Below are 25366 nucleotides of genomic sequence, written 5' to 3' on the forward strand. Positions count from 1 at the left end.
ATAAAGGTGAGGCAAGAAGAGAAAACCGAAAACAAGACACAGAATCTGTGTTAAGATGTAATCATACACCAACTGATACAGATGGAAAAAAACACAAAAGGCTTGTGATCACATGAGCCCTTATTCAGACTTGACTTGAAATATGTTTTGTACCAGCAAGTTACAAGTTTTTTTCCAGCTGTATCAGTTGGTTTAAACTAAAGGTATTCCCTCTCCTTACAAATCCCGCCCTACTTACAGATGATCACTGCAGCATTACCACAACACGGTAGATGCTAGTTTGAATAAAGATCCATTCCTAAGTATATTACAGCAAATAAGTTACTGTATTAAGTCTGCTATGCCAGATAAGCAGCAGTCAAATTCAGTGTACTGCATATTTCACTATAAGCAAATTTAATGTTTTTGCGGAGGAAATCCTTGAAAAATGAGACTTCACAACAAAGTATTTCACGTAGGATCACTTAAATCTTTCGTCTCAGTTTTGAGGCTTTTTCTTTATAGTTTTACAACTATTAACCATGAAACAGAACAATTTATAAAGAACTTAAGAAATAATTCCCAGAACAATACCTGATTGATATTACTGTGTTCCAATCAGCATGATATAACGCACACAAAACTTTAGACCAACCATAGATGACTGCAGAGGGGATTAATAATCAACCTCAAGCAGGAAATAACGTGTATCAGAACTACACGTATTCTCTGCTGACACACTTATTCCATCATTCTCAAAATATGGTGAGCACTCAAAAAAAAAATTTCAATTGCAAAGAATCTTTTCAAAGCATTTAAACTAAACATCATACTACTGTACAGAACTACCCTTGTTTAGTTGCTGAATACATATGAACCTGACTTTGTTAAATTCAAATTTAAAAGGAAATTTTATTTGTTCTACAGCTATGTCACCTTGGGTTGTTATCTTGCCAGATTTCAGCAGCTAAAACCTGGGTTGGGCCTGCCTGACAGTTGAATAGAAGATCTCAGGGCAAATCCCAGGTGCTGCAGTCAAAGAAGGGCACCTGATTCTTGGTCCAGTATACAATGCTGGGGGCACAGGATGGTGCCAGACAGCATATAAAACAAATGAAAGCTATTACTACTTGTCATTAATAAAAGCCTGGCCCCCACCACATAAGGAGGGAATGTATTTTGGTTAATTCATTTGGCATTACTTTTATCTACACCAAGCTCTCCTTGTCATTTCAATAGGAAAGTGTATTTCTTGGTGTTTCTCATCACCCTGAATTGCTGTACAGTTCTGGGGATGTGAAATGCAAGCTGCATCTCAGACCACGGTGAATGCAACAAATGCAAGTTATTGCCAGTTTATCAAAGGTTGGTCTTCTGAGCAAGAATCACTATTAAAACAAGTCAGATTTCATTAACACCACAAGCCTTGATATAAAAAAAAATTTACTTTCAGAAACTGCAAATGCAGGCTTGTTTATTTAGTGGTCTCATGACTGGTAACAAAACTGAATGCTTAGATAATGAGCATAAGTAAGAGTTTGACTACTTTTACTTATACAAGTAACCATTGAACTGAAATAGATTACTCATTATACAGAACAAGAATAAGAAACTAGACTTCTGAATTGTATACCATAAGCAGTTTCTATTCAGGTTTAGATAAAATATGTAGACAATGCTTTGAATATTTTGTAAGTTGAGGTATTTTCAAAGAAAGATTACCTTTGGCCCCCCCCCCAAAAGAGATAAATCCCAAGTGCAAGTCAGTTCAAGCCCCCTTTTCCTTTACCAATGGTACACAGAATTCTGCAATTCAAGGCAGCAACAAAAAGAGAAGTAAAGAACTAAAAAAAATTGTGATTAAATACTCAGTGTTCTTCTCAAAATGACATCGATAAACCTCATTCTTCCCCAAGACAGAAAGAACTATGACTTCAGCAGGAAAACACTATTAAGCAAAGAGTTACGTCTCACTGAGCTGCACAAGATTCCTGAAGTTGATCATTTTTACAGGCTGCACACATTGTATCTATTAAAAACAACACTGGCAACTTACACAAAAGATCAGCTTATGTTTGTGTTTCGCATTGTTTTGTACAAAGACAAAACACACTCAAGTAAGTGCTCATGTGTTGCAATAGCTTCATCTAGAGACAACTGAAAAAAAGGAGGCCTACCCAAGCTGACTGACATGCATTAGGTGCACAATGTTAACTTTACTTTTTCTAAACAAAACTGAAGTTTCTTATTCTAAATAAGCAGTCTTCCCAATTATTTACTGCAGGAAATAGTCTCTTTCTAAATTTACCTTTCAGAGAATCGTTTTCAGCTCTCATTATGTCAATTAGCGAGTTCTCCAGTGAATGCATGTCAAAAGTCCTTGTGCGATCCTGCAAGCAAATACAAACAAAGCCAGTTTAGGCAACACATAGTGTTAAACAAGACCATCTGAAACATAAAAACTTCAGTTTTGTTCTACGTTACTACAGCAGAATTAAACAAAAACACATACACCACTAAATTCAGTCTGATATAGGAATATGAAAAATTAGAATATTCTTAAATATGAATCTGATCTATATTTATCATAACCAATCCTTTAAGAACCCCAATTCGATATTTAGTTTGTATTCCTTGCTATACAGTTAAACTTTGTTAAAAATAATTTCACAGTTAGGAAGTAAAGATCATATCCTGCAGTTGCAAGGAGAAATCATAAAACAGGTATTTCAGCCCGAATTTAAGAAAATCTAAATTCCAGAAACACATAGAATTCCCTTCACCTAAACTACTACCTCAACAACTGAAATAATCTAATTCTGCACAGTCAGTTCAAATTCTGCATAATTATAAGTATTCCATACAAGCAATAGTGTTCCAAATAGTCTGGCTTACTAGGTGACAACTTTGCTCTGATTTTTAATTCCCTGAATTCACAAGTCTGGTATTCCAAGCATCACTGGAATTGAAGGACAACTCAACAAATGGGAGGCAAGATGTCTCATGTACCTTACTGTTTAATTATCTCAAGCCATTTGAAGTACACTTACCAAATATTTCTCCTTCATATTAACAAAAGCCATCATTTAATACATGTGTGGTTCAGACTTCCCCAACTAAAACAATAAATTCCACATCTTACAAATCTGATACTATAAAATATCCTGGCACTGCATTATTTTAATTAGCGAATTCAGAATAACTGAAATTATATATAAACTTTGAATCTTTGCAGTATCATAAAAGGTCACTAATGGATGCAAAAAATCACTCATTCCCAAAATTATTCACCTATCCATGTTATCTATGTATTTATACATTTAGAAATTTGTAGAAACACATGGATAGAATTTTATACAATTATATTAATCCACCTTGAATTTAATTCTTCTGTGTCCAAGAAGAACTCTAACATCAGTTCTAAAGATTTTATTTCATTCATGTTCTAAGAGATTCACCTCTGAACTGAGATCAAGCATGGAAAGTACCTGTTCAAATAAGAAAGCAAAATACAAACCATTCAAGACAGACATTTGCTCTAAACTGCTTCTCTACAACTATCATGACTACAGCAGTGAATATATATTTTTTTTGTTCCTAACTCTAGCTGTGAAGCTGAAATTTCTCCAAAGCACATAGATCCAGCTTTGATCGTTTTTAAAACCAGTGGTGAAATAAAAAACGGTATTGCACAGACTCTTGTGTTTCAAGTTATAACATCCTTTACTTCCAGTGATGAAGTGCTAAAGCAGTATTGATTGCAGTGTTGCAAGAGACATTCTTTATATAAGACAGTGATCAGTCATCTTGTACTTTAAACACCTAATACTATTTTAAGAGCAGGAATCCACTAGCTCTTGGAGTCCTGATCCATTTCCAAGTTCATAAGTTACATTCTGACCGCTAAAAAATACTATTTTTCAATGAAATTTTCTGATGTTTTTCCTCTCTTCAGAACAGTTTATTACTGACACAGAACAGGTGAAGTGTTTCTACCTGGATGTGCTGCATTTCAAATAGCATTAGAAAGATCTGAGTTTGGAACCATTTGCTTTATCAGTCTAGCCCAATATCAAATTTGCCATAAAAAGCATAGCGCTGCCCTGTCTTTCCACAGTATTTATTTCCTTGATCATTTATATTACAAGGTAATTGAGGCACCTTAGAGAAACCATCACGAGCATTTAAATTCTTAAATTCTGTGTTTTACTTTCACACATTTCCTACTGGTTTCTTCCTTTCCTAGTAGCATTTAGTTTGCTGTCTTGGTTTACACATTACTAGTTTGTAACTATTCCAAACTCTAGTCACACTAAAATACCTTAGCAGGATTGAGTAAAAGTCCTTGGGTCTGCATCCTGGACCCACTACGATCTAACAGCTGTTAGTTAACATCTAACTCAGAAATGGATCTAGAAGACGATCTCTACGTTTTCAGCAGTCCTCACAACATGACAAAAATAGCCTAAAACACAGGTGGAAGCATTTTCTGAAAACCTGACACCCCTCAGTAGCTACTCCTTCTTCCATTCTGGCTTTCATACTGCATTGTGTTTCTCTGTGTGGAATTAACCTCAAGTCCAACCCATGAACAGCTACAAAATTCTTATTTCACAAAGTGCAGAACCTCAGTAGTTCCAAGTCTTTGTTGAATTGGTGGCACTTAACATTTCAGTTGTCTGAGAGACACAAAAGGAGAAACCCAAGCCGAGTAAATTATAGTTTATTGTGCTGTGTATGTGCTGGAGTATGTGAGCCCGAAGATAGTCTCTTGACTCTAAAATGTCTGTGTTGTATTGAGTTGAGCTATAGTAACAAACAGAGGGTTTTGCTGCAATGGTAAGTTTTTCATATTGAGAACAGAGAGTTTAAACCTTTGAGAAAAAAAATGGAATTTGACTGGTTAGCTGATAGGGACACCACATTCTCCAATGGAAGCTTTTTGTGGTGAGGAATTTATAGTTTTCCCCTTCTGAGTGAACCACCTAACTGTCACTTTTGTAGTAGAAGGTCCATAAGATTCTAATCATACTGCAGACATTTTAAAACATGACCCTGCGCATCGATACAAAAGATTAACTGGCCATATTCCTACCTGCAGCTATTAACAATCACATAAGAAGGAGGACTGGCTAAAATATGGCCCACATTCATACTCATGCTGTCCAGTAGTTCCAGTAACTTGTCATAGCAATGGAGAAGGCTGCCATAGGCTAGAGCACCCTCAAAATGCCGATCTGTTACTACCTATTTCTTGCCTATCTTTCCAATAAAAGGTCTGTGTGATTACAGCAGATCTACTTTATAGCAAGCAGCCTTCCAGTACTTAAAGGGGGCCTATAGGAAAGATGGGGACAGACTTTTTAGCAAGGCCTGTTGTGACAGAACAAGGAGAAATGGTTTTAAACTAAGGGAGGGCAGATTTAGACTGGATTTAAGAAAGAAATTTTTTACAATGAGGGTGGTGAGGCACTGGAACAGGTTGCCCAGAGAGGTAGTGGAGGCCCCATCCCTGGAAACATTCAAGGTCAGGTTGGATGGGGCTCTGAGCAACCTGATCTAGTTTAAAGTGTCCCTGCTTTTGCAGGGGGGGTGGACTAGATGACCTGTAAAGGTCCTTCCCAATCCAAAGCATTCTATGATTCTACCCATCATTGTCAATTCATGGTGCTGAACTGTCCCAGCCTCAACACCTTTGGGAAGATCAGTCTTGTTCCTGGGTTGTTTGAAAGAGTTTGCTCTTCCGTGTCTCTTCTTATTAATTAGAAGACAGCAAACCATGTTAAGCACAACCCTAACAGCCACTACTACTGTTACATTGAATTTGGATATATTCCTGAAATTAATGTAGCAGTCCACCTCTCTGGAAATGCAGAGTAGTTCAAGAACTCGCTATATAAGTAAACCTATATACATGTATCCAATGAAAAGATGTCAGTCATGTATGTCCTAAATAAAGACCAGCCAAAATGCCATGCTCAACTGGTTCAGAGGTTTGCACAGTGCTTATTAGAAAATAACTCCATTAATTTAGTTGACTACTTGCCCTGATACTGAAAGGGTCCACACTACTTGAGAAAGTCACCATTGGTAGTTTTTTAGAATTTTTATACAATTTAAAGGCCTTTTATTCTGAGACTGCTTTTAAAACAGTAACACAAATTTTGCCAGTCTTAACTTCCAAGACGGCCAGCACATTTTATCAAAAACACATCTTATGTCTGAAAAAAAAATATATATATGTATTATATACCTAACATAAAAAAGAAGACTGATGACAGGTTAGTGGTAGTGGCCATATTGCTGAAGAAGTCTGTAACTATACATTTAATTCCATAACATAAAAAAAGCTGTAACAGTCAAGATATTGATCATTAACTGGTAACTAAATGTGAGCTAGTCTCAGATACACGTTAGTTATGAGTTATAAAGCACGTAAGCCATGCTGCACTTAGGGAGAAAAAAAAAAGTGTGATGTTTTCTTCAAGAGACTTGCTGTAGAGAGAATTAATAACAATACAGTGGTGTTTTTAATGGATCAATTCACAAAGTTACAGTGCTTTCCATGGAGCTGGATTGCTTACTGTATACTTTTTCATTTATTTACAAAGAAAAGATATAGGGGTAATGACTACCCTGGAATAAAGCGGAGTATGTACACTTCAGTAACAAAATAAGTTAACTACAGCCTGATATTATTTACCTAGGTTGATCACAAGAACTTGGCTTTACATGAGTTTGTTTAGGGCACCTAAAATTTTGCTTTATCAGAGGGCTTACAGGGCACACACATTTATCCCTGGGAAACAGAATAGAGGCAGAAAGACATCAGGTTGAACACAAGGACACAAAAAAAAGCCAACCAAAAAGAAAGAAATCAACCTGCAGTCTTAATACATGACTAGGTTTAAAATGTCAGCCAACATTTCAAAAGACATTCATTAAACATAATTTTGAATAAGCAGTATTGTTTTCACAATAATATACAAGAGGTGACAGCTAGCAGATCTTGTTATCGAGACTGTAAATATTCTACAACAGCAAACACAACAGTTTTGAGCTATACGCTGGCCAGCTCTGTCTACAGAAAAATAAAATTATTCTGATTCTCCTACTGTCTAGAAATCATTTATAAGTATGTAGAGTGCTCATAATAATGCAATGTCATTGTTAAAGCATAGAGAGTAGAACTCAGGACTCATGTCACAACTTTGTAATTGGATTCATACAGTATGGGCAAACCACTTCATCTCTGTGACCACAGTGGTTTCCCTACTAGCACCCGGACAGATTATTTTATGTTTAGAGGTCTTGTAAAAAATGGAGCCACTTGTAAATTGGAAATCACTAAATTCTAATTCCTATTCCAATTTTATTTTTCAAAGTCCAAAGATATTTCACTCCAAAAAGAAAGTCACTTGGTACGAAGCATGTATGATATATACTGGGACATCCTCCTATGCAAAAGAAACTAAACATTAATTTTTCATGCACAGGAAGATCATACTTTACACTTAAAAATCTTATACCTGAATTCTCTTGCACATCAGAAAAATGTACATCTAAAAGTTCAGATTCATTATATTTAATCCTGCACCCACAGCATTATCATCACCTGAACAATTAAGATTCCAGAACCTGAGAGTTTCTATTCAGTGCTTCCTATGATGGGCCTCCCAATGCTAAAAACCCAAACCGTACAAAAAGTAAAGCCTGGCAAAGTATGAGCACTTGCTAGCAGCTAAGGCTGTGCCTAATCTTATAAAATATGATTTATCTGAAGACTGAGGCAGCAATAATAATGTAAAGTGTGCCATTGCATTAAGCAATTTATTGAAGGTGATTAATCAGTATTTATGGAGTAGGTATAAGTTGTAAAACTTGGGCTTTATATATTTAAATCTTTGTCAAACCAGAACACCTATGAAAATTAGAAAACTCACAACTACATTTGCTACTCTCATTATAGCATGGGAAGCCTGAAGCTTTCTGAAACCTCTTACATATTTCCCACAATTAAAAAGCCTTGCGTCTCAGGCAAAGTAAAGTGTGTAGGGAGAGGTAATATTGTAGGTACTAAACACAAGTTCCACATTTTTATTTTAATTGCAAAGCAAATTTGGACTTGATTATGCTTCTGGGTAAGCTTCTCCTCCTTCCCACCACCCTGCAAATGCTGTATTCCAGCTCCCAGTCCAGTATCCAGTAAATTAAAGGCTTTGAATAAACAGGTTTTTCCTGAAAGGATGTTGCTGTATGCTGCCCTGATCATCTTTTATAGCTTCACCAGGGAACAATAAGAAAAAGCTGGAAAAGTTAAGTGACGCATAACATAGGAGTTTTTTTGGGGGGAGCACTTCTGGTTTAGTCAAACTTGAACTTTTTTTTTTTTAAGTGTTAGAAATTACAGACCTTTATAAAAATTTCCAGTAACATGTCTGATTCTATTTTAGCCACATATTAAGGTTTTTTATGTATCTTCTAGAAATTATTTTCCACAATATCTTATGTTCTCAGTCTTTGTGCTGGGCTGCTAAGTATGCAATTTTCAAAGCAAAATGCTTAATAAGAGGAGTACTTTTAATCTTAGGAAAATACAAACATAATTCAAATAGCTTCTAACAAAAGCTTTCTTTAAAAAGAAATCCTGAGGTCAAAAACACACAGGAGGGCCAAAGCCGAAGTATTAAGGTCAGGTAGTTAAGTTTATAAAACAAGAACAGTGTTAACTTCCACAGTACTTAACTTGTGTATGTCATACCACATTAAAGTGCTTCTAATTCCACAGATCAGTAGCGGTGGGGAACAGCATACAAAACACTAATTACTACACAGCTGATGTAGTTATAGAAAAATGGGTGAACAGACATTTAAAGATCCAGCTTCAAGTATTTATTCTATTTTAAAATGATAGCTTGAAATTCCTTGGAGTAATTGCTGTTGCTAGAATAAAAATAAAATTCTGCAAAACTTTCTGCAAAAGTAGCCGCCTCATTTTATGCAACCAGATATCATGATTTATGAAAAGGTTCCTCAAAAACAAAGAATAAATATTGAAATAAAGAGGCACGGTAAAGAAATTTATTTGCAAAATTCCTTCAAGAGGAAAGACTGGCAAATGCATTCAAGAGGTTATTTTTTAATTCCAGTTCCCCATGAATTTGTTTAATGCACTTATTAAATCAACCCATTTCTATGGGCAAACAAATCATGACATATAGTTCAGAATTAAAACACATTCTGTAATCACGTATGTGTTTTCTCAAACATTCCGTATCTGCCTGGGGGAAAAGAAAGTCTCTCTGGCACAGACCCTCAATGGATTTGGAAGGGGTTATATACCTGGAAACTAGCCACTGTAGAAGAAAGGAAAAAACATTTTGAACAAGTGGATATAATGAACTGCTCTCATGTACAAAATTCTTTGAAATGGGCAGTTATTTTCAAGCCTGATTCCAGGAAGAAACACAAATTATTTTGAAGCATTTTTACAGAAAGCTGAACACTATTGCTTAACTTGCTTGTGCCTTCAAAGACCAATTGAAAAAACATCGTCTCGCATTTGAAGATGAGATCTGGAAACCTGGAAATGCCTATCAAAGCAAGATTTATGCATTGCATAACAGGCAGGATGTTCCACTCTCATGAGGAAGTGCAAGTACACAGCAAAAGGAAAGCCAAAACAATCTTGAGGGCAATGCTGCAGTAAAATGCAATTACTGAGCCCTTAGTTTGTCAGGGCTGCTGAAGGAATTATTTTTTAAAAAATTAGTAACTTTGTAAGATGCAATAGTCACAGTCAAAGCATTTTCATTTATTAATTCTCAGGGAAGGCCGTTGTAGCCAAAAGACTCGATTTTATTTTATTTTTTTATTCAGGAACCATTTTTGCATTTGGAGACCATTTCCTTTTCAAATGAACGCACAAAGAACAATGGCTTTTCTCTTTTCAAAAGATCTTTGAAGGGGGAAGGCTGCCCAGTGGCTAAAGCACAATATCAAAACTTAATTTCATTAACAGATCGGGTAACAGTCTTCTCTGACCTTGCTTCCAGTTCCATCTCTGCAACAAGAGGTTCCTACAGACATGCTAGTTCTGAAATGTTATGAGACAGAATTCCAAATAAAAAACACTTACAACAAAAGTACAATGTTTTGCATGCAGCTCTCAATACGAAGCAAGCAATCATCAAATTGCAAGATTATCAAAAACATCACCACAGTATTTTCCTTTTATCTGCGCCATTTGGAATGCTCACTTCATTGCAGGTGTCTAAGGGCCGTGGGCAGAAATGTTTGAAGTGAGCAGCAGTTCACATTAGTGGCTTATAGGGACATTATGCAATGTTGTCCTCTCCGAAGAGGAAACGAGCACTTACACTTGGTTACCCTAAGATTTCCATCAAAACATAGACTTCTGTGTTTCACCAAGCTTTGGAGTAGAGATCACCTTTGAGAAAAAAAAAGTGATCCCCACATATTTGCAATTGCTGGTTTACATCTTGCCTTCTAACGAAACTAATTTTCTCTAGATTGCAGCAACACTTGTTAATGATTTAAGCAGCAAAACATAAATATTAAATGAAAGGGATAGTTGTATCAAATTACTCCATTATGTTGCTGCCGCAAAGACAGCTTTCAATTATTTCCTAAATAGGGATCTAAGAAGATTCCAGTAACAAAATAACCTTGTCCAGTACATGATTGCATCAAAGACATTTCATATATATATATGCATGAACACTAATATACAATAAGCAAAACTCCTTATTTCTGCTTTGATTCAGGCATACAATCAGCATAATCGAGAAAAAATAAAAAGACAAAGGTCAAATTTTACATCATTTGTTTCCAGCAATTCAAAAATTCAGTATGCTTTCAACACACAAGTGACTAAGTGACCAAAGGAGCTAAAGATTTTATAAAAAAAAAAAAAGTTATAAAAAGCAGTTGCCCAAGATGGCTTCAAAATTAATCAGCATCTTTCTAGGTCTGCAGTGCTGAAGTCCTGTTTTGCTGCCCTGCCCTTTTCTTCACAGAAGTGATAGTAACAGACTGAAAAGCACTTCACTCCAACACTTTCCTTTTCTTGGCATGAAGAAGTGTCAGACTTGGTCTTGACATGTACAGCTTCATCTTAGTGTTTATGTAAACACATACCAACATGCTACCCAAAAAGTATTTCTTTACCATGATCAAAATACGTGTGTATGATATTTTATGTTTGGAACATAACCCAGAAGTCAAGGTTGACTTTGCCAATTTCCTGAAATTTCCTTGATGTCAAACCAAGCACATTTCTATCACTGCGTATATATTTGGGCCTTATACACAGCAGCAAGGACACACTTGATCTCATTCTGTCACTCTGAACATCAGCTATGTGTCAGGGTACAGAATGAATTAAACTGTGAGCCAAGTCTCGCTGCAGTGAGGCTGAAAAAAGACCAACTCCAGCTGTGTCCCTTTTTTTAATGGTTTCAGTGTGTAAATTTGGTATGCTGGACACAGGTTCATTATATTAATTACAAATCCTGACATTAAAATCAGTTATTACTACGCATTCTAAATTTACAAGGGCTCTACCTGATACTGAACCAGCTAGTAGCTCTGCAGTAGAAAAAAGGTCTCTAATGGAAAGTTATTGCCAGCAGCTGCTCTGTTGTCAGAAGGCAGCATAGGCAGGCCCTGCAAACCAAACAGAAACTGAACAGTTTATGAAGAACTGAACTGTTCCTATGTCTGAATCCACAAAGTCATTATTAAATATATTTTATTTCTTTAGGGTGGTTTATAACATGAGACATACTGCATGTTTTTTATCTACAGATCTTTCAAATTATTTTAAAGTAGGTCACCCTGGTTCTTACAGCATGGCTAGAAATACTGCAATCATTTTGAAATTTTTACTTTTGCCCTCATTTCAAGATCTTGAAAGACAACCCACTAAATGTAAAAGAACTCTTGGGTTTTTGGATTCACCATAAAGGAGTTTACAAAAGGCAGACACACACATAAAAGCTAGATTTAACTAGCAGTCAGTTGAAGAGAAGAGTACTTCTGTTTTAATTTTTACTGCAAGTTAAGTTCAACATTATACAGTTCTTTTCAAATTCATAAAGAGTCAGCCTAGAAGGAGAGGTTGAACTGCCAGACAACCTGCCTCCTGCCAGGATAAGGCCATATTAAAATATAGCAGACCACCAACTGAAACTCACCCATATCTATTTTTGGTGATTATTTAAGGGCCTATAACCAAAATTTGCTGCCATTACTAAGGAAAACAAACTGCATTGATCACCATCATGTAAAAAAAAAAAATATCAAAGTTTCCCAAAAAAGCTACAAAAATTATGTTGCATTACAAGTCCATATGATACTGTAAAACAAAATACAATCACTCAGTACTTTTTCTCAGATGTGGTACGTTCTCGAATACTTTAGAAGGCCTCAGATCTTTCATGCTTCATCAGGCAGCACTTTTTTCCTTACTCCTTTTTGTAGATATACCTGCTACTTGTAGCTAAATTTGTTCATCGGCTATTTCTGAATGTGTGCAAGTATTAAGCTGAAAGAAACTGGCTAATACAGATGTATGGTGGGCAACAGATATTTATATGACCACCACTATTAAAAAAACCCAAAAAAACAACAACCATGATTCACAGCTCAGAGCATAATTCACACTATGGCATTTTAAGTTAGCCGTATATTTTTTTTTTTTTAGTTGCAAGCACAGAAGTCATACAATCAGACTGTACTGTTCAAACCCCTGACCCTTTCTAGGGCATTTTAATGCACTTACGTGTTATTTTTCTTATGGATATAACAGAGTATGCTCACCTGAAAAGGAAAAATATTGTCAGCTCTATTCAAACTGTCTTCCATCCACGATTTTGGAGCAAAGGCTGAGCTGGGTCGAGCATATTTCTGCAACTGGATATGATTACTTGCAAAATTCTTCTTTAAGGGCGAGATGGAGTTCAGGGGTGTTATCCCTCCATTCAGTCCCCTGCGGTGGTCTCGGCCTTGGGACCCACCCCACCCACCGTATCCACCGCCACCAGGGCTCCATGAAGATGGTGTAGGCGATGGACTTTGGTAGCTGCTCCATGGAGAAGGTGGCTTGTTAAGATTATTAGCCAAATGAGGCAATTGATTAAAAGCAGCATTTCTATGTGTGAATGGAGGTGGATGAGGACTTGCAGGAGACCTCCTCTGTTGCTGATGCTGATTGTGATGATGCTGAAAATGGGGGTGGTGAGGGTGGTGTTGAGAGAGGGGTCCAATTTGGGGGGAAAAGCTACCACCAAAGCCAGGGCTGACGTGATGTGGAAAATTCTGAAACAGCAGAGCACCATTATTAGCTGAGGCAGTAGGGACCCCTCCCTGGTGAAAAAAACTTGCATCTTCATTGATTATTGTAGAAGAAGAAGGAGCTATAGCTGCAGACCAGTTACTAAAACCAGTCAGAGAAGATGCAGTGGATGTCAAGGGCTGCGTCGAAGTACCTAGCCCCGAAGCCTCTTGATAATCAAATCCTGTTAACACCGGCGACTCTATTCTTATTTTCTCCTTTCCATTGCCGTTCTCTGAAGAATTATCGCCCTGATTTTCTTCAGTTTTAGCTTTCTCAGGTTCAGAGAGCATGCCTGCTTCCTGACTTTGACCAGGGGAAAGCTGCTGTTTTTCTAGGGACTCTTGCTTTTCCTGTTGCTGAGTTTTAGATTTTTCTGACCCCAGAATCTCATCCTGGATATTATGGGCAGCTGGAGCCGGAAAGAGCCAAGCTGACCCAGCACTACTGCCATTGGCAGCTGTGTTATTATTTATAAAAGCAGCAGGGCTAGGGGTTGCATTTTGATGATGGTGTGGAGGCTGCAGATGTGGATGAAATCTGACTGGAAAAGCTGACTTATTTCCAGTGTTGTTTTGCACTAACACTCCAAACCCGTAATCCCCCATTGATTATATTTAGGGTTTGAATCCTTCCTGTAAGAACAAGTTAATGTTTAGTGTTTACCTCGTCCTCTTCTGAGGTGAGATTAGTAAGTATCCTGTTTTTAGCTAGATATTCCAGTTTCTCCCTCCACACTATTTATTTCAGATTTGGATAAAGATGTTTGTTTTTTGCAAAAAAGATAGATCTCTTCAACTATTTAAACGTGTCAATTTGTGTCCGTTTCCTTCCTTTGGCCAGGAGGAAGGGAAAAATAAATCTTTGGTTCACAAAATAAGAGGTTTCCTTTTTCTAAAGGAAATGCACAGCAATGAGAGAAAAAGCTTCTGGGGAATAAGGATAAAGAGATTCTAACTATCCTGTTTTTTCCTCCTCAGCAGCCTTGACTCGCCCGTAAATGAGTTAAGAGGGAAGAAAAAAAAAAATATACAATGACGTCTGGTCCCCCGACCCCTTGGCAGCAAAAAATAGATTTAAATCTGGAATAATTTAATACATCTCTATAATCTAATATATATTTGTGTCCTGTTCAAAAAGAGTCTTTGCTGTGGGTAAGGGAAAAATTTACCTCAGGATCTCAGCATTCAGAAGGGTGAAAAGGGGGAGTGAGTTACAGAAGAGGCTTTTTCCCGTGCTGCTGGGTTTAACCTATTATATTTAGTAATAATATACACTCTGTGCGTGTGTGTGTATGCGCGTGTGTGGTTGTTTAAAGGGGTAAGATCTTATCTCAGGAAATTAGTATTCTATGTGTGTTGGGTGGGGAGTGAGTTGTGCAGGAGAAGGGTGGATTCTTGATGCTGCTCCTTTTGGGCTGGGTTTCTGAGCTCGCCAGACTCGCTTCTTATTTATGATCCAATATTTGCGTGTCCTTCATATGAGTCCTGGCTGGCCGAAGAGGAAGATTTTCATCTCAGAAATCAGCATTCAGCGTTCGGGAAAGGGGAAGGGAGGGGACAGCGAGTTGTGCAGGAGGAAGGGGAAGGAGATTTTCTTGCTCTCACTGCTGCTGGGAGGGTGGTTTCTGGTGCGGGGCTCGCCTCCTTCCACCGAGATACGTGGGTTCCCTGCAGACGAGCGAGCCCCTGGCTGAAAGGCCGGCTGGATATGCGTGTGTGTGTTTTTCCTCCTCAGGGACTCGGCATCCAGCGGGGCAGGGGCGGGCGGCGCAGGCAGGCTCGGCTCGCCAGGCCCCGGCTCTCTGTGGGGTGCCCCCCGCGGTGTCCCCCCTCCCTCGCAAGAGTCCTGGTGTCGGGGAAGGCAGGAGGGATTTTTTTTACCTCAGGAGAGGAGCAGCCTCCGGCAGGGAGGGGAAGGTGCAGGCGGCGGGGGGCCGGGCTCCTCTCTCCCCCATGGAAGGTGTTTAACCGGTTCTCCCAAATTGCCCGGAGATTACGGGACAGGGTCTCGGCCGCTGGGCGCAGCACAGGGGGGACCCGGCGGACTAACCGGGGCGCGGGGTCCGGCGGCGGCGGCGGCTCCTCGGAGCAGTCCTTCCCCTGCTGCGCGTCTTCTCGGCTCCAGGCAGGCTTCCTTCCCCCTCATGTAAACCGGCCGGGCACCGGGAGGGTCGCCGCGGAGGACGCTGCTGCCGGGAGGTGGAAGGAGGGGGGAGGCTCCGCGGGCGAGAGCGACAGGAGAGGGGGGAGGGCTGCCGCGACACCGGCTCCGGGGAGTCGGGAGGCGCTTCGGTAGCCGGCGAGCCTGGCCGCGACGGGTCCTCCGCACGAAGCCTCCGCTGCTGCTGCTTCTGCTGCCTTGTTTTGCCTCTTTTTCTTTTTTTTTTTTTTTTCCTGTCTCCTTCCCCTCCCCCCACCCCACCAGCGGCCGCCGCTTCCTGCCTCGGTGCCGCAGCCGGTGCCTCCCTCCTCCCCACCCGGCCGCTGCCGAGCCCCGTCTCCTCAGGACAGAGCTGCCGCACGAAATGACAACCAGCTGGAGGAGGCAGCGCGGCACTTCCGGTTCAGCGGCGGGCGCGCCCCCGCCCCGCCCCCGGGTCCGGCTCCCCGGGCGGAGGCCCCGCCCCACCCGCCGGCTGCCGCTTCGCGCCGCCATTTTTGGTAGGGGCAGGGAACACCCTAGCTGGGGCGGCCACCTTTGTTTTGGGCACGTCGCCCCCAGCTTGGTAGCCATCCTAAGTAAGGGCAAAAGGTCAGACGGATGCCGGCGGGGCGACCATCTTGGACTGCGGAGCGCAGTTCCCGCCGCGAGCGGCCATCTTTGGGCAGGGCAGGCCGTTCTCGGCGTAGGGCTGGTGGCGGGGCCGGGCCCTGACAGGCCGGGCTCCTTGGGGACACCCCAAGCCGGTGTCCATTGACAGTCATTCCCTGCTGTAATATCATGGCTAATATCTAAAAATCAAATCCTACCTGAAACGCTGCCTGCTTGTAACACCCTTCGGAACCCAAGGGCTGAGGCCCCTCTAGTGAACCATCCCCTCCCTAAAGTGTCCTGGCCTCGGCCACCACGTTCGAGTGATCTCACTCGTGGAATGGAAAATCAGCAAAAAAATGTAACAAAATGCTCAAAGAACAACTTATGTGGAGAAAATACCACAATACCTGACTTCTGCTTGGTTTTTAGCTCTTGAAAAATAGAAATCGGATACAATGACAGAGGGTCATATTAAAAATATGTGAAAAACTTTGGGAGTTTTCCAAGATTGTAATTCTGAAAGTCTTTTGAAACTCGAGCTCATTTAGGTATTTTAAAGGCTTTCCCAAATAACTTGTGTTATGTTGGTTTTAGAAAAAGGCAAAAAAATAGTTAGTGAAAGATACGAACAGATAGAAGCAAATAAATGGGCAGTAATTTGGAATTATTCAGGGATGGTTTCTGCTGCAGGGCCCACACCGTGCCAGCCAGGTCCTCCCCATCCAGCGCGAGGGAACTGCTACCTATCACATGGGCTGAAGGGGGATGTTTCTGATTCTCAGCTGTATTTGTCAATGGCAGGAGGTTGGAGCTGTGACAGCCGGCAAGTCTCGTCTTTCGGGATGATGGATGAGGCCATTACAACATTTTAAGCACTAAAAATAGAGGTGTTTATGGGTAGGGGGATTACAGAGACGCGTTCGCATTGAAATGCAGCTCTCAGAGCTGGAGTGGTGGTAGGAAGAGAGGGCCTTTGTTGCATTACTGTGATATCTTGAATTTTCTTGTGGCTCGTGTAGTGCCTCCTGGACCACCATACCTTCACCTCAGCCTGGTGTAAAACTGGCTCGAGCATGTGGTAGTTTAGGACGGGATTGCCCCAGCGACAATTTCTGTCCCAGTAACCAATACAAAGGCCCTAGTTTCTGGTATACTGTAGGAAGTTCTGGATTGAAAGGGAATGCATATTACAGCAAGTTGTACAACATAAAATATTAATTCAGCATGTATTTTATATAGCTCTGTTATTTATAAAACATTGAGTGATTATTACTTTGTCACGCATAGCAAATCTGTATAAAAGCAATGGGTTTGGTTGCCCCCAGCTGCCAGACATACGACGTGAAATTCCAGTTTTACTTCTAGTGCAGTTACTAGATGGCTAACACCACACACTGCACATCTGATCGTTTTTTGTACATACAGTTATGTGGTCTATGGGCACAACCACGGGTCCAAAACTGACGTGCGCTTTAAAATTTATTCTTGCACAGGAATGTGGATTGTTCAAGAGCAAGCATCAAAACTTTTTGTCTACTACAGATCTGTTCTGTAAAATAGTTCATTTCTGGGATGGGTGCCCTTTTTGCACATTTACAAATTAAAATATGCAAATAAAATATAGTTCAAAATTAAATAACAAAAAGTAGTGAAATTAAAATAGCTGTATGTAGATACACCAGCAGAAAAATCAAGTGGAAAAGGAAACATGCAGAAACATTTCCTGAATAATTTTCATTTAGTAGTGGAGTGTCCACTACTACTTCCTCCAAGACTCTTTCCAACCTACTCAGTCACCTGATTGCAAGTTTGGATGATACAGATATTTTTACCAAACCCAGTATTTCTCAACAATTTTATTGAATAAACTTTTTTCTTTGCAATCGTATATACCTTGTTTCCATGTGTGCAAATAGACTTGTTTACATATGGTGAAAACATCATTGTTTGTGAATGTGTTATTACTGGGTTATAATTTTCCCTTTTGTTTACTGTTTGCAACCTATGTGGGCCCATCTGATATTAAGTATTATTTTCCTCTGTATTTTTCTAGTCATACTGTTATTATTATCATCATCAGATTCAGGGTTAACAAGCACTTCTGTCAAGAAGCTATGAACCTGGCTCCAGCAGTAGATTGCTATTACATGAATAGTTTGGGAAAGACTGAGTAGATGGCCTTAATTTAATTTCAGGCACACCCTTGCAATGCATGAGGGTGGATGCAGATCAACTGGAGTTATATGAGCAGAACTTCCAAAATCTGATTTTAATCACTTTGCTTGACAAACATGGTTTGCTGAAACCATGGGAGGTTTCTTAACGGCTGACATTTTGATGGTATCAGCTGCCCAGCAGGATTTGTGTCATTTTATTCAGTCTCTTTGAGGAAAAATGCCTGAACAATATACAGGGATTGCAGTCACTACATTTAGTTGCAAAGAAGAACAAATCACTAAAGAAAGTGAGTAGTGTCTATAAATAAGTGCATTTAACAACCTGTGAGGAAGTTGCCACTTTGATGACTGGATGACGTAAAGAGAGTCACAGATAATGTGTCTGAGCTTTATTTGGAATGCATGAAAACCAACAGGATTTTTTTTGAATTGTCATATAAGTTTTGCAGAAACTAATCATCAAATCAACTACATGATTAGCTTAAAAATTGGTCAAACATTTTAAAATTAATTACTTTTAATAGCAATAGAATTTCATTTGCCACCTTCTTTTACAGGAGAGAATCTTCCTTTCCCAGCTGTCTTAACACTGCAAAACCAAGCTAGTTTCCATGGAGTGATGAAGATATTATTGTTGTTTCTTTTCATTACAGACACATAAAAATAGTGACAAGCATTCCTAAAAACTTTCTTACTGCTCTAATTCCACATACAGCTAATGGTACGAGGAAGATTTTTTTAAATCACTCAAGCCATAAGCTCAAATCTTTGCACAGTCAAATCAACCCTTTATTGTGTAGCGACACATTGATTTTCCTGTAGCTTATACCATGACCTGACTTTTGGATGAAACTTGAAACATACGATCGAAATAATTAAAAAAACCCCAAACAACCCTTGGGCATCTAAATAATGTGAATCTAACTAATTTAGAATTTTAATCCTAAATTTCCCTTTACCTCAACAATAAATATCCAAGGATATTTTCAATGGGAAGGAAGGGGGAGAGTTTTCTCAGTAGCGTGTGCTCACATACAGCGGTGCGATTCAGTGCCCAGATGTGCTGCCACATCCACCTGCAGCTCAGTCGTGATGTATCTAACACCTTTCACCTGAAAGGGATTTCAGACGGAATTACACTTGAAGTACTTTTAGTCATTATGGTACCTTACACTAATCACTATTGGCACCTAATGGATTCATTTCTAGAAGCAATTTAACTCTTCTGGCCACCGTACAGGAGAGGATTCCCCTGGCCACTCCAGCTGACATCATTAGGCAGCTTTAGCTGATGATTGCCAGTGGCACTGTGCACTAAGCAGGCTCCCCCCCCAGAATCAATCTCCAGGATCGCAAACCCCTTGACAACCTCTTCACTGTGAGACTAAATCACAAGTGGGAACATATTGCTCTCCTCTGAGGATTAGATTTCTTAGCCTGCTTTTATTCTGACAGTCTCACCGTAACACGTCACCCAATAAGTGCTTGACTGTGACTCAGGTCACAGGAGAAATTGAGGATGGCTGAGCTGGTGTGGAGAAATCTGTTTGCTCACTTTTACTCAGCCAGAAACAACCTGGAGATCTGTGGTTTGCTTGGGTCTGGTGTAGCGCCCATTCAACCTTTCACTGTTACACACCCAATGAAACACAGCAGAGGGGAAAATCTTCAGAGCAAAACAGAACAATTTTGTCAGGTAGACCACATAGCCCCATAAGATGTGGAATCATTAACAATAATTTACTAGAATTAGCTCACAGATAAACTAAACCTGAAAAAAATGGAATCCCCAAGAAGAAGCCTCTCCATCTCGGTCACAGCACTCATCCTAGGAGACTCTGGGAGAACAGATGTGCGGTTTGTGATATATACCCTGAGTGTTATCAAATCAAGGTCCTATTGAGCTAAGAAATGAAATGACTTACAGAGCTTAGAAGGAACTCCTTATGGAAAATGCCTTGCCAGCAACCCTCTTTTTTAAAAATCAAAGGACTGTCATCTCTCATGCATCTGCTGATTGCAGCTGTCACGGTGTCATCTGGAAGGAAAGGTGAACCCTCGGTGACTCAACACACGAACTTCAAAGGTTAACACTGCACACATTGCCGATTACAGAAACATCAGACTGATGCACCTATTTAACACTGTTGGTGGGGAAACTGAGAATTCAGGTCTCACTGCCGTACATTTAAAGTCATCCTCTGCCTTAAAAAAAAGGACCAGAAAGAGGATAAGAATCTCTTCTCTAGGACCAAAATTATCAATGAGATCTTATGTATCAAAAATTGTAACAAAGCCTAATGTTTTCTTGAATGTCAAAAGCCTTGTCAGGATGTCCAGATCTCTAGTTTTATATTAATGGTTGTCGTGTCTTGTCCATACAACAGTCTACGGCATATTAGCACAATTCAGTAAATCAAATTAAAAGGAAAAATTAACTCTATACTTGCATCATAAGGACTTTAGGAAGGGTGCAGTGGGCTGTACTAAAACTCAAAGGGATCATTTACGGGATTATTAGTCACTCAGGTGTTCCTCCATGTTACTTTAGGTCTAATGTATCACGTAAGACACAGGACTTGCTCACGTTCAATGGTAGTAAAGGAAATGAACAGACCTGAAAAGCTGCATCAACATCTTATCCTAAATAATTGCTCCAGGAAGGCTAAGCTAAAAACTCCAGGCAAGCTGTCAGTACCTAATATTAGCCTATACGTAGAGAATTTTTTTTTTATTTCAGAGCAATTTTCAAAGACTGCAGAAAATGTTCTCTAGGCCGCAGAGAAAATCCAACAGTTCATTTTTGTGCTGATGCAGCTGTAACTGTTGTTTGCTAGATCATATCTCAGCTTGATCATTGCAATATCAAAGTATGATTTTATAAACCCAGTAAACCATTTAACTCTTGTGTAAAACACATTATACATGCTAATGGCTTCATTTGGCTAAGCTGGCTTCATAATTTTTCTGCAACTGGATGAAGGTACTATATATTGATATACTCTCATACGTTAAGCAACACCCTAATGGAATACATTGCCTTGGAGTCTTTAGTCTTTATGAAAAAAATCCTTATCACTGCCCAGAGAACTATTTTGTGTGCAGTAATTATGTAATATTAATGAACAATATTACGTACAACTGTATTTTCCAGCCCTATTCTTTGTATGGAATGTACTTTAGAATGACCTGACACTGCAAAAATGCCTCTAGCTTCCATGGCTCATGTAAAATACAAAAAATACATAAATAATTTAGATAAGGAAATAGTAGTGTTGTGACAGCGGTGGTGTTCTTATCACTGTACTTCAAAATCTGGCGATGTAGCCTTTGAAAATGCGTTTTTCTTTTTTCATTTAAGGATACTGCTTCCTCAAGCTGGACAAAAAATTCCGCACAGATACGGAACTTTAAAATGCAAATTTGACAGCTAACTTTCTAATTTTATTTCTGAAATTGTAGAAGTAAAAAAGCACAGGACGGGTATTTGTCTGCCCACTGCAGGCTTTCACAGAGAGCCTTGCGTATCTCTGTGCTAAGATGGGATTTCTGAAGCTGAAAGTTCCTAAATGTTGATCACAACTGCGTCACAGCATTGCGTCCTTGGGGGAAGCAAGAGGGAGACGCCTCTCTGGCGCCTGGTCTGTATGCTAAGGGCTGCCCCAAACCCCTTTCAAGACAGGCTCATCTGCCATGAACGCAGTTAGCCTGGAAGCACGGCCTTGGGCACAGCCAGGGTGCCCTTCTCCAAATATTTGGGAGGCTGAGCCTGAGCACAGTGGGTGAGCCCAGCCCCAGGCGTGCCAGGACAGCCTGTCCACGGGCACCCACCAGTTGTCCAGGAGGCATCTGGAAGGCAGTAGTCGTTCAGTGCATTTAATGGGAAAGAAGCTGTTTACGCTATGGAGACTTAGCTTCTCAATCTCTTGGATTTGGGGTTTTTTTCCCACTTCTAAAATAAAATAACTGGTTATTTAATTCCTATTAATAAAGGAGGAATGCATCAGGGCGGTTGCAAGGGCCAATTAGTCAGGGCTTACAAAGTGCACTGGTGCTAACTATCATTTTTACTGCAACACAGTGACACCTTCATTTCTCAAAATAAGATTTCATAGCCTGTTCATTTACGAAGTGGGCTAGTGCCTTTGGGTATTTGGGAAGGGCAAAAAGACAAATTGAAAAGCACCAAATCATTTAATTTCAAAGTGCATTAAGCACACACCTTCCAATTTTCTGACTAAAATGTTCATTGGCTTTTTCCAAAGAGGTTTATATTCAGGGCACAGAAACAGTTTGTGGATTTTAGATTCCTGAAATACTTAACAATGCTATTCAGGGGAAAAAACACTGGCTTCGTGTCCTAAAAAAACCAGATTCACGTGCAAAGTGTTAATGAATCCAAGTGACAGCTTAAGGATAAAAATAGCATAAAACCCCCCAAATGTTAGCTAATCAAACATTTTCAAGAATAGAATTTCTGAAAAGTGTGGGATATAATAATAAAAAGGCAAAGAGAACAATATTAAGAGTCCAATTCAGAGATAGGTCTTTTTTTTTCCACTCTGGAGTCACAGTACCCCTTACTGCAGCATTACAGGACCCAGACCTCAGGGCTGGGTCCCAGTGTGCAATGCTCTGTCTCCAGCGCAGCGCCTGGGCTGCTTGGCTCGTTTTGGAGCATTGCTTGCTGGAATCTGTAGTCTCCAGGCTGCATCTCCATTATTAAAAAGGAGAGCAGTGGTAATCTGCTCCATTTTAGGCAAATTAAGTGCAGCTCTTTGGCTCCTGGCACATTCCCAACACGGCTCTGAGATGAGCGTAATTCCACAAAATCCATAAAATTCAGAGCCTGAGACTGCTGCTGTTCCCCCTTCCCCATGCCTTGCAGATAATGTAAAGTCCTCTGCTGGGGTACTTCACAGGGGAGAGACATATTCTGTATGTGCCTAATGAATATTGGTTTTCTGTGTGCTAAGGGGACGAGTTAAGAAGAGAGTTTCGGTCTTACCTTTGAGTTCTCTACCTTATGGGTTTCATGTCATATTTCCACTGGCAAAGGAGGGGGGGATGTTGCATATTCAGTGTTGCCCTCCTTCTGCCTTGCAGGGGAAAGAGGGTGTGTTTCCACCGACAGTGTAGAATGAACTCATGCTTTCCAATTTTTCCCCATGTTAGGAAATAGGTCCTGTCTCATTACTGGTGACAGCACATATTGGTAGGTCATAGAGCAAAGGGAGAGCCTTGCGTAGAACAGCTGGGGCCCAGAGCCAGAAATCTCATTAAAGTAAGCTGCTGCTATTTCCAGCCTGTAATAGAGCTTTGGAGCTTGATTATATTCAGTGAAAGCAGGTCATTACAAACACAGTGCTTTTTGCATATTATCTAAATTGAAATAATAATATGTTCTCTCCTTTCATGTGCTATATTGATAAATCCCAACTTATGAATGAAACATGTTGATTAGTTAGTTAAAAATAATTAGTTCCATATTATGCCTCCAAGTTTAAGGCTTGATTAGTGCAAACAAATAACTTTTCTTGATAATAAGTCATTTACAGATTATTCTCTTAAATGGAGCACACAGGCATAAAAATAATCTGCAGTAATAAATTGTGTTATTTGTTCTCTCTTTTCTCTTTGACTTGAAATATAACACTACTTTTAGAACTTGAGAGACAGAACATCTCTATGCAGATTCTGATCTCAACAGCAATTGCCTCAATGCAGCTCTGGTGTTATTTGATTGAGGTGGTGGTGTACCAGATAAGAATGTGACCCATAAGTGTTCTTTGATTCAGTCTTTCTGGCCATGTAGTCCCAAAAGAACAACAATTATTGCTTACAGTGACTGAGAATATTGCTCTGTTTAGCTTCTCGTTATTTAACTTGCATTTCAATATTCTAATATTTACATCAGACCTGAGCTAATGAGTGGTTGGTGATGGTTTAAGGTTTTCCTTAGTAGTGGTAGCACTAAGTAACCTTTTCAGTTCTTTTGAAGGAAAACAAAACCCTGCATGAACATTTTTTTCTAGTAATCAGTTCACTGAAGCCAGCACAATTCAACAATGTCCATAAAGTTTAAGCACAGTCCTGAATATGAACATTTTCCTGAACCAGGGCTTAGGGCGGTCATAAGGACAAAGTCTTTTTCTTAGCTCCCCTAGGGTTCTTTTCACACTGGCAAAAGATGAGTCCGTAACTGTGTTCAGGAGACATCCACTAAAGAAAGGCTGTACATTGATAGGATTATGGTATATATACTATAATAAAATTAGGTAACATGCTGGTAAAAAGCCTCGACTCTGTTGATACTACTGTCTGTGCTGTTGCTCCCACCTACAGAGCCTCCCTGATGGAAAGTTATGGCTCTCAATTATCACTGTGAAAATCCAGCCCTATTTTGGGAGTGCTTATAACTTGTAGCAGTCATCTACAGTGTGGGAGTTTGACGGGGCTGTTAGAGAATATCAGCCTTCGTATTTAGGCGCTGGAGCATGGCAATTCTGGATGAGGCAAATAATATACTTTTGTAAAGCATTTTTATAAAACACTTTCCTTCCTGGGTGACAGGAAAATTTGCAAAGCCTTGGAAGAGAACCAGACCCATGCTCCATTCACCCTCTTTCCAGATTGCCAGCAAGGGAGCTAATTCGATAGCAGTGGTTGTCGTATGGACACGTGTCCACCGGTGGCTGAGACCACCAGCTTACCAACTATACGTAATCACCAAATAGCCAGTAGCTAGAAATGGCTAAATCTCTACTGTTTTGTGAAAGACCCAAAGTGACTTACTGGTTAAAAACTCTTCAATCCTTCCCAATCCTCTCAGAGGGCACTTACTGAGAAACGGTAATGGGTTACAGTCTCAGAGTGCTTTTAAAGCACTCAGTGTCAGAAAAAATGGCATTAACCCACTCTCCTCCCAATATTCTGGACCTGATTCTCAATGCTAATCAGGAGTAATTTCACTGCAGTGAATGGAGTTATACAAGACCTGTGTAAAAGTGGAATCAGATCCGTGTATCATACATTTAAGATTCCTGGCAACATAAGCTCTATTTACTTGAGGAAATTAAAACATTTCAAAGAGTCT

The 25366-nt window shown here is 39.8% G+C and overlaps 1 protein-coding gene and 1 long non-coding RNA gene across 4 annotated transcripts in view; both read right to left on the reverse strand.

Moving 5' to 3' along the window:
• Window positions 1-15843, reverse strand: part of CPEB4 (cytoplasmic polyadenylation element binding protein 4) — a 45878-nt gene extending 30035 nt beyond the window's left edge. Inside the window, exons 1-3 of one of the 3 annotated variants that reach the window (XM_075509703.1) lie at window positions 15220-15834; window positions 12823-12915; window positions 2288-2369 (exon numbers count right to left, since the gene is read on the reverse strand). In XM_075509703.1, the coding sequence (XP_075365818.1) occupies window positions 2288-2369; window positions 12823-12867 (127 nt within the window). In that variant the 5' untranslated portion in view covers window positions 12868-12915; window positions 15220-15834. Of the gene's footprint in view, window positions 1-2287; window positions 2370-12822 lie in introns of all 3 variants that reach the window. The other 2 variants (XM_075509702.1, XM_075509704.1) reach the window with 2 other exon arrangements.
• A 3231-nt stretch (window positions 15844-19074) lies between these two features.
• Window positions 19075-23381, reverse strand: LOC142413672 (uncharacterized). Its single transcript, XR_012776876.1, has 3 exons — window positions 23279-23381; window positions 20196-20308; window positions 19075-19382 (listed from the first exon to the last, which is right to left on the reverse strand). It is a non-coding gene; the product is annotated as an uncharacterized LOC142413672 (long non-coding RNA).
• Window positions 23382-25366: the final 1985 nt, after the last annotated feature.

The sequence above is a fragment of the Mycteria americana genome, chromosome 8 (genome assembly GCF_035582795.1).
Source record: "Mycteria americana isolate JAX WOST 10 ecotype Jacksonville Zoo and Gardens chromosome 8, USCA_MyAme_1.0, whole genome shotgun sequence".
NCBI classification, from domain to species: Eukaryota; Metazoa; Chordata; class Aves; order Ciconiiformes; family Ciconiidae; genus Mycteria; species Mycteria americana.